General features: G+C 30.9%; 1 protein-coding gene and 1 long non-coding RNA gene across 3 annotated transcripts; both read left to right on the plus strand.

Moving 5' to 3' along the window:
* Positions 1–3,538: 3,538 nt before the first annotated feature.
* Positions 3,539–9,786, plus strand: LOC100241160 (cyclin-B1-2). 2 transcript variants are annotated; one of them, XM_002283161.5, is made up of 4 exons: positions 3,539–3,768; positions 3,975–4,075; positions 8,525–8,622; positions 9,468–9,786. In XM_002283161.5, exons 1-4 carry the CDS (start codon positions 3,643–3,645, stop codon positions 9,566–9,568), a joined length of 426 nt encoding a protein of 141 aa, XP_002283197.1. In that variant the 5' UTR covers positions 3,539–3,642; the 3' UTR covers positions 9,569–9,786. The 2 variants fall into 2 exon arrangements, with proteins under 2 accessions (XP_002283197.1, XP_059598781.1); XM_059742798.1 differs by having other exon boundaries at positions 3,573–3,768; positions 8,525–9,786.
* On the plus strand, positions 4,082–4,348 carry LOC109123926 (uncharacterized). The gene is made up of 2 exons (XR_002031777.2): positions 4,082–4,238; positions 4,277–4,348. It is a non-coding gene; the product is annotated as an uncharacterized LOC109123926 (long non-coding RNA).
* Positions 9,787–10,094: the final 308 nt, after the last annotated feature.

Here is a 10,094-nt window from a genome sequence, read left to right on the forward strand (position 1 = left end):
AAATATAGTAATTCTTATATAAAAAGTATGGGCTTACCTTAAAATTTATTTTTAAATTTAATGTAGTAAAATATTTTTTTAATATCTCAAATTTTATTAAATAAATTTTAAAAATTATTATAATTTTAAAATAATCTCTAAGAGTTCTTGCATTTTATATATGAATTATTATCATTTTTTAATTTTAAAAATAGAAAATAAAAAGTGTATCCAACCAACATTTAAGTTACAATGCTATAGAAACAAAAGGTTGAAAATAGAAAAAGGAAAATTTGACTTTTTAATAAGACAAAAGTTCAAAAACTATTTTTCAATTAAAATAAGATTTTTGTTTTTTTATAAGAAAATAATAAATTGAAAAAAAAACAACTATACATGAATTTGCTTTAAGACAGAAGTCAAATTATCTTTTATTTACTTGGAAGGTAATTAAAAAAAAACAAAAAACAAAAAAAACTGTTATTATTTAAAAGTTCCTCTCTTAATTAATGGAACTACCTAAAGGATGGTGGCTATGCAACACAAGCTACATATTCCTAAATTTTTATCTTTTTATCTGGATTTTTTTATTATTTCAACATATATATTAATCATGATTAAACATCTATTAATCCCATGTGCAAATGTAATATGTCACATAGATTAATACAAAATTTAATATGACAAAACCACATACTGAGTTTTCTAGACACTCTATAGATATAAAAAACCATGAAAAGTTAGACGATTGTCAAAATTTTATGAACTTTGAAAAGAAGGTACTTAGTTTAGTTGATTCAAATGTGTCTCCTTTCCGAGGTGTTATACAAGTTAGAGCCTATACTCTTTTATCATGTTCTTGAATAACACCTTGTATTTATTAGTGGAACTGTAACCTTGTGCTTAGAGTAGTGGAACAAACAACTTCTTTTCGTAGAGAGTGTTTATTTTTTTACTAAAAAAAATTTATTTCAAACTTTAGGTTGTTTGTTTTTTTAGTTTTTCAAAACTTATTATAAATTTTTAGTTGAATAGAAAAAACCAAAATATTTGACTTTTTAATAGAAAAAATAATTATATATATTAAATTTTTTAGTGAAATAAATTATAATTAAATTGGTCTTAAAAAAATGTGACTCTACAATTCAACAAAATTTGGGATCAATGAGCTATTGGTACTATACACGTTTGACGCGTGCTATATATTAAAAAAGTAATATGTGATGAAATTTGGAACACTACAAAATTTAGTCTTCCAAATAAAATTAAATATTTAAGAATTAAAAAAAAAATTCTCTTGTTGACAAATTCTTAAAGGAAACAAATATTTCAATTGAAGTCAAAAGATAATAAACAATAAATAAATATCCTCTTGTTGACGAATTTCTTTAACGAAGAAGACAAGTTGTTAAAATCAAACAACTAAATCTTAGAGAATTCCAAAATTTAATTTTAACCTATAAATAAGGATGACTTCCTTCAATGAAAGGACTTCTTTGGATCGACAAAAACAACTCTACACAAGAAAAGAAGTTTCATAAAGAAGAAACAACTTCGCAAAATTTCCCTGCAAATCCAAAAAATGATAGAAATTCTATACATCAATTTGTTTAGGAATAAGTCACTTGTGATCCTCGATTGATATTTGAAATCAAGAAAACTCATCTTCCAAATTATGATTAAGGTGAAAGAATAAGAGAGATATATTCTTTTGTAAAGAATATTACTACAAAGATTGTACCCTAATTTATCAATTTTAATAAAAAAATTGTTCCATATTTTTTTCCTATTGTTTTGCTAATTTTACAAGGAATTTTGCGAAATTAAAAATATGTTGATTTGTCTTTATTTTTTAATACTTAATAGAAAAAAATATTATAAAAACAAACAACTTAATACATAACATTATTAAACACTATTTAGTTTTAAGTTCTATTTAAAATTAGGTTAAAAAACCTAAAAGATCTTTCTAGATTGCTTTTGAAATGTTTAGAAATAAAGTAATAAACTTAAAAGGGAGACAATTTTTTGGGTTGCGTATATTCAATGCGAAGAAATCAAATATTTGTACTAAAAACCTATAATCATATTTTATAAAATAATTCCAATTTTTATTCTATAAGATTGCATCTCTTGTCTCGTTTCTAATATAATGGGTTTGGAAAAAATGTAAACATGTTTGGGGTATGTTTAGGTTTAATTTTATCCCACCACCCGCCCGATTATATATAATATTAAATAAAAAATTATTTTAAATTATAGACATTTACAATATTTATTAATTTATAAATTATATTTATTTTTAATACCATTCAAAAAAATAAAAAATAAAAAAGGTTAAACAGACAAGGTGGGAAAGCGAGATAGGTATGAGAATTTCCTACACTCGTTTTACCCCATTTAAATTATTTTTTGGATGAGGGTGAGAATAAATAAAAATTAACAAGATGAAGTTGAGATGAGGTGGCTTGTCTCGAGACCATCCCTTTGCCATCTCTACTATAAGAGACGTATAAATGTTGAGTGGACATTTCAACGTTTCCTAAGTATTGGGTGAATATGGTCGAGGCATTTGAACTCACCCTTCAAACATTAAAATATTTATAGCCCACTTTTAAAACTTTCAACTTTATTTTTGTCATGTTGTCACCTTATAATGAAGGTATAACTATTTCTTCTATTAATACCAAATACGTACATATGTAAAAAAATATATATATATATATTAATAAAAAAAGTAATTATGGACTAAAAATCCATAAAGCTCGTGAAAGTAGGACGACTCAATAATAAAAAGAAAGAAGAAGAAGAAGAAGAAGAAGAAGACAATTTGAATTTATGATGGTACTTCACTTTACCGTTTGAAAACATAACCTCCAGAAATTAAATTTATGATGTATACTATATAATAGCTCATTTTAATGAAAAAAATAAGGTACCATTTTCTGATTAAAAAAGATTCATATCTTAAGGATATTTTGGTAATTATTTAAAAAAAATCAATTTAAAAAAATAGTTTTTGAGAATAGTTTTTAAAACTTATTATTTAATTTTTATAAAATAAAATTCAATTTAAAAATCTAAAATATTTTTAACCCATCGTTAATATTTTAAAATATGTTTTAAAAATAATTTTTATATCTAATATTTTATTTTTAATTAATTAATTCTTAAACTAACCCTAAAAAAATAACTAAAAATAATAAAAATAACTAAAAAATAATTTTTAATTGTCAAAACATGTTTTTTATATTTTTTGTTCCAAATAATAGAAAACTGTTTTAAAATATAGTTCCAAATAATTTTAATTTTAATTTTTTTATTATCTCAAACTCCAAATAGATAAAATTTTTGGTAAAATTGTCCATCCAATGTTCCAAATAGCCTTCTTTTATTTGTATTTTTTAAATTAATTTAAAATAAAAATAAGATTTGCAAATATGTATTAAAATTTAAAACTATAATTTCAAAATATGATTTTTAAATTTGTAATAAAATCTGTAATTTTAAAATGTGATTCTTTAATAAAATTAGTATTCTGAAACGACACCGTTTTCCAAACCCCAAGAAACAAAACTCTATTTATGCTGAAGCCCCCCTCAAGCCTTCGTACCTCTAATTCGATTGCTTGTCCCCTAAGTCTGCAAATTCCAGTCTCAGAAAATGGAAGCTCCGAAGACGATAGCTCATGAAATCGGAGGTGTCCGAAACGATGCGCTGCGTTTCGGTTTGCAAGGTGTCAAGAGCGATATCGTTGGATCTCATCCTCTCGAATCCGCCTATCAATCCGTAATATCTCTCTCTTTTTTATTAATTTTTTTAATGCTTTGTTTGGTTGCCAAGAAACTGAAGGCTCTGATTTTTCATTAATTGGGTCTCTAGCAAACCTAATGTTAAGTTTTCCTCTGTTTTCCCCGAAACCAAACGGAGACTTAGTCATTATAGCTTGCATAAAATCTCCGTTGGAATTTATCTATGTGTTGATTATGGATCAGCAAAGGGAGATACAGGAGGGGATGAAGCGAAAAATCCTTGCTAACACGTACGGAACTGCATTTCCTTTGAAGATGGATCTTGATGCTCAGATCCTATCTAGGTATGAGTTCGAAGTACCTGTTTCTTGACGTGTATTTTTATTTGTTTTAATTCTTGAAAAAGACCTGTGGTTTTGGCTGTAAATGGGGTTCTTGTTTTAGGATTCTATTATAGCTATTAGTGGTTTTTATTTATCGTTTACATTTGTGACTCTATAAACTTAGGTTTCAGTTGAAAACCCTAGTCCACTCTATAAACTTAGGTTTCAGTTGAAAACCCTGGTCCTTGGAGCTATATGCAATAGAGGGGGGCTTTCGGAAGCCTTTCTATTTTACTTTCAGTTGTTGAATGGTGATGGTCTCTTGTGCTTGTTTTCATGATAAGGTAGATAGGCTCCTTTCTGCAGAAAAACCTCCATTGCAAGCACCCACCTGGTATTTCAGGTGGGTTTGAGTCCTACCATGTGTGCACATGATGGTTGCATTCACTAAGCACAGAAGTTGGAATCTCAAAGGCTAAAAGCATGAAAAGGATTGGTGAGGAGTAATGGGCCCTTGAGATGCCTAAACTACTTGATATAAATTTGAAATGAGCTGTAATGCCTGATTAAGCAATGAAGTTCTCATTTCAGAAGCCTGTAGCTCCTTGTCATGGAGTCCATGAGTTTCTTTCTCTTGTTTCTCATACTGAACTCATTTAATTATTTTATTATGTTGAGAAGTGATATCAAAAGTAGGAGTTAGGTTTTATTCTTTAAGGGTCATATATTTGGTAGCTTACATGCATATTGAGACTTTGGTTGATTGTCATAATTCATTAAATGTGGAGGGATACTCATTCACATGTAGTTGAAGTAAATGGATAATATTTATGGTTAATAAAATTTAATTTGGCATGTATAAAACTTGAAAAATAAGTACTACCTTGAATTGTTTGATGCATAAATTGATAGCAGTAACTGAGTGATTAAGTCTGGATATATGGATTAACTAGGTTAGCTAAGCTCCAAGGTTTTGATTTAATATAAACCAAAAGTTACAAGTTGGTCTCAATTCTACTGGAACTACATAGAATCATGTAAAGAATTTCCCCAGGTGATTAATGTTCATTGATGTTGGTTATGGGTTGCTACTATGTATTCAATGCTGCTGCAGAAGTTGTAAGTGATTCTGGTTAGTTTTTCTGTATTGCAAAACCATCTTTCCTCTCTTGGCTCAATTAGGATTTATGTGTTGTGTCAAGGATGGTATTTCAGTTTTCTCTTGATGATTGAAAGTAAATAGTACCTGATCATGGAGTTATAGTGTCTTGGGAGAGGCACATTCTAATGGTTGTTTGGTGTCTCAAGCAATTTCAATAAGTTCAACTTCAGGTTTGACTTCCTACCTAATTGAATGTAAATTAACGTTTTTTAAACAACTAGTAGTATGTTATGACTAGGATAAGCTGGAAAAATTTACTAAGTTCAATTATGTGATCACTCTTGTGATTGAAAAGTTAGGGAAATAAAGGAATCTTGATACTTAAGAAGATGGGAGGTAAATATAGTAATATGCTTGGGAATTGTTCTTGAAAATTGTTTTATATTCTTTAGAATAGAAAACTGTTTTCTAATTTAGAAAACACCTTTAACAATTTTTTTACTGAAAAATAGTTTTTTGAAAATAGGTCGTTATATTAGACAATATAGAGATTTTTTAAGTATTTTTTGTAGAGTATTTGAAGAAACAATTGAAAATACGGAGGATGTTTTGGGAACATTTTCATTATACATATGTTAAATAAACTGTGAAAAACTGTTTTTCATATTTGGGCCATGAAAACTGTTTTTAATATTTGGGTTCCCAAATAAAATTTTGTTTCTCTTCAAGAATTGTTCTCAAAAAATTGTTTTTGTAAGCATTGTGAAACAGACCCTAGTTTTTTCTTTTTCTTTTTCTTTTTTTTTTTGGGTTTTTGGAGGTTGCTTGTATATGAAGAGTTGCTTGAGGAGCTATATGTCTACAAGACCATGGGTTGCTATTACTTCCAATGCGGTTAATTTGTTAAGTTCCATATGTCAAGAGAAGCTAAGACTTTATATATGAAATGACAAGACATGCTTTCCCTTTAACAACTATTGAAAATTTCTTTATAAACAGGTGCAAGGTCGGGGATGGAGCTTCTTAATGCCCAGTGGGGCACTTGCCCCCTTTGAGAATTTATTTGAATCCCTAACACAAAGTGACTAAGTAAAAAATTACCACTAATTTAAATTGAGAAGTTTGTTTTTTTTCTTTTACTTTTTTGTTTGGTTTGAAATAAATTTCTGAAACCTTGCAGCCCTAATGAGATTCCCAGCTTTGCCACTTTGCAAGGTTGCGTTGAAGAAAAAGGATGAAAAAGAAAATGCTGCACATCCTCAACAAGTTTCCCAGGAAAAAGCCAAAAATTTAAAAACCTTGGGGAATCTTATGAGGAACTCCATTGCATAAATTTATGGATGATCACTGTTAAGATAACATAGTTGCTATTCCATAATTTCAAACTCCAATTGATCCACTCCCAAAAACTTCTCCTGTATCTTACCTTTAAAGTCAACTGAATGACTGCTGAACCAGAAAATTTTCTCATAATTAAGTCCTTGGAGCTGCATTTGTTGCTCATCCGGTCTAGATCTAGTGCTAGTGAGGAGAAAGGATTTTTCATTGTGGAAGGTGTTTAACAGAGGGGTTTTTTGTAAATTTTTTTTCTAAGGTGCATTCAATGGTTTCTTCCCATTCCTTTATAGCATCCTTACTATGGAGCTCTTGTCCCCATACAATGCAGATTTTTTTCATGTGGAAGCTGGAAGTTTTGCAGGGAAAAGATTCTTATCACTGATCAATTGATGCAAAGGCAATGTTGTATGGTTGATTGGTGTTTTCTCTGCAAGCTTGGCAGGGAGTTTGCCAGTCATAATCCGTTTCATTTTATGGTGGCTAGATGGCTTTGGGTGATTGTCTTCTCAATTTTTTGAATTTCTTGGGGTGCTTCCTTGTTCTATGGACACTCTAGTTTGCTATAGGGTTAGTTTTGTGCAAAAAAGACATGGGAGAATATGGAGAACTGTACCGTTTCCCTGTTTTAGTGCTTTGAAAAGGAGCAAAATAAGTGAATTTTAGAAGGATCAGAGCAATTGGTTTAAAGGACAAAAATTCATCATTGAAGTCTCAATTATCATGGTCCCTAGGAGTGGATGGGTTATTTTTTTGTTGATTTCATTGGTAGATTGTGATTGCCTTGAGGCTTGTGCTAGTTCTCCTATCATGGGCCTCCTCTTCTTCTTTCTTTTGCATATCAATTATATTCCTTGTACTGACGTTAGCCCCCACCCCCCCCTTTGTGCTGTTCAATGAAACATCGTTTACCTATCAAAAGGATGGAAAAATTATTAGACATCCAGCCTTCCATGAGGTCTTGTAAATGGCATGCTATTTAGATTGTGATATCCTGAATAAGAATACTTTTCTAAAAAATTTAGATTAATAGGAAGCATGTCACTCTTTTTTCCTTTTAGTTTTGAAAAAACAATCAACTTCCATGAAACAGGTTAGAATTGATCTATATTTCAATACCTTTATACTTAATTCTCTTGGTTTGTTTTCTTTGATTTCCTGGGAAGATGGCCTTTTCAGGGAAAACAAAGGAAATGACAGATGCGATTTAATTTTAATACAGTGCAAGCATGCAAGGCAGAAAGAATCAAGTGTATGTTTGTGTCAATAAAGGACTCTTGTTGTTGCTGCCTTTGAAAATAATTCAGTTTAGGAATATTTATCAAGGATGGACATCCTTATTACAATATTCGTGTTCATATTAAAATCTGTGTTTTTTTTTATTATTTCTCAACTTTTATCTTTTGGAATGAAGAAGTCCTTGTATGTTGTCTATGTCATATTTGTTCATATTAAGTAGCAAGTTGATTGTATGTGCATGGGTGCATGTGTTGTGTCAATTTGTTCATTCTAGTATATGGAATACTGAATATATGATATCTGGCACATGAAATATATGAACTATAATTTGTACTTAACATTCAGACCTTGCAACTAAACAAAAATTTCAAGTTTCAAGGAATCAGAAATTGTAAACTGAAAGGCTTTGCTTCTTTCAAACTCCTGTTTATGCTTATTTTGACTAGAGGTGCTCGTGCCTTTATTATTGTAGTGGGCACACAGTTGTATTAACATGCTAGTTTTATTGCATACCTTCAATGAGCACAAATAATTATAATTGTTGCATAGACACAAATAAGTTGTATACAATATGCACTGTGATGGGTCTACTTTTCTACTTTTGCCTCGTATTTTGATCTAGACTCTCTACTTTTGTATTTATACACCATCCTGATCTCACAATATGAAAAGGATGTGCGCAAGTGGATTGGATTGTGACCTGTCTGATGGATAACTGTTTGTCTTGCTTAGTTTTACATAAGTTGGACTGGGCACTAAATTCCTTTCATATTGTTTGCTTAAAAATTTTTCAGATTTCAGAGGCCTCCAGGAGCAATACCATCTTCCATGCTAGGGTTGGAGGCACTAACAGGAAGTTTGGATAACTTCGGTTTTGAAGATTATCTCAGTGGTAACAAAATATCATTCAAACACCTGTCTGAAGTTATCTTTAATAGTTTCTTCTTTCTTGAAAAATTTTGCATGATTCCTTTGCTTGATTGGAATTGTCACATAAAATCTCCAACTGCATCACTTCATCTATGGTGAGTATCAATTTTGATGAAGGTCAATCATTTCTAGCTAGGCTTTGTCCTGTTGGCTTACCCAAAAAAAGATGGGAGGTTGCAAAAACTTGGTATCATTGTGTTGGAATTGATGTTTTATGATTCTGCATTCCACATGATTCCATGTGACTGCTCAGCTTCATGATGGAATAATTAGGGATTGAGGATTTAACATTGGTTAGTCTTTTGGTTCATGGAGAGATCAAAACAAAAAGAAAGCATGAAAATTTTCTGCCGCTGGTTCTTCAAATTTCATTACAAAATGGTTAGACAATTTAGTACGAATTCAAGTTTGAGCACCAGGCAATGGTTGGAAATATTTTTATAAAAATGAATGATATGGAATATCTGAGTTTTTGAAGATCATCTATATCCAGAAATTTTCTCACTCCCACTCGGACCAACCCTATAATGTAAGGTTGGTGATTTGAAGTAATGGCTTACGAAAAACAACTGAAAGGACTTTCAGAATCGGGAATGGGGGTCTGAGGTTTGAGTCCCAAGCTTAGCTGATATAAATTGCTTGGGAAAAATTTGTGTCTGTAGTTTTTCCTGCTTCAATGGAGTCGGCCAGTAGGTTTATGCATTTTTAAAATAAATAAATAAATACAATAACTCTTCATTTCTATTCTGGTTCATGGTAGCTTGTGCTGGGTTTTTAAGTTTGCATATTCTTGTGTGTTGCTTGCAGACCCATGTGACTCAGAAACATTCCGGCCAGCTGACATGCATCATGGAATGGAGGTGCGACATGGCATTTCGAAGGGACCAATCTGTCCAAGTTTCATCTAAAAGCGAAGCATGTGCCATTGTTAATGTGACAAAAGGGGATGATGGTTTATTTTGTGATTGTGGATCATGGATGCCCATGTTTCTTTGCATGTCATTAAACTAAAATTTCTTAGACCCTGTGAGATTAAACAGCCGTCTGAGGCGCATATGCACTCGTTCTACTTGTTTCTTAGATATCACATTCACCATCCCACCACATCAGTGGTATCTTCTCTTTCTCTTCCCTTTTTTCTTTTTTAAGCGTTTTTCCGATGGTTGTGAGGCATTCTGCAGGGCATGTGATCTTGGCCCATTCGTTTCTTAGCTGCATAATCAGATTCTGCGGCATCATGGGGGGCCTTTTCTTTGGTTTGTTGTAAGGCCATTATAATTTGTGAGTGAAGTGCTAGAATCACATTCTAATTGAGATTACAATCTACATCATGGGTCAATGGCACGTGGTAAATATCTGGTATTGTGTGGGGGAATAAATGAATGGAGGAGAATAGTTACTACTCTACGCGTTAAAGACTTCATTCGTCTTCCT

Source organism: Vitis vinifera, chromosome 14 (genome assembly GCF_030704535.1).
Source record: "Vitis vinifera cultivar Pinot Noir 40024 chromosome 14, ASM3070453v1".
Classification (NCBI taxonomy): domain Eukaryota; kingdom Viridiplantae; phylum Streptophyta; class Magnoliopsida; order Vitales; family Vitaceae; genus Vitis; species Vitis vinifera.

Excerpts from the sequence above, each read along its gene's own strand:
- LOC100241160 (XM_059742798.1), top strand. The coding sequence starts at position 3,643 with ATGGAAGCTCCGAAGACGATAGCTCATGAAATCGGAGGTGTCCGAAAC. Across the intron at positions 3,769-3,974 it reads TCGAATCCGCCTATCAATCC|CAAAGGGAGATACAGGAGGG; the intron begins GTAATATCTCTC and ends ATTATGGATCAG. Across the intron at positions 4,076-8,524 it reads GATGCTCAGATCCTATCTAG|ATTTCAGAGGCCTCCAGGAG; the intron begins GTATGAGTTCGA and ends AAAATTTTTCAG.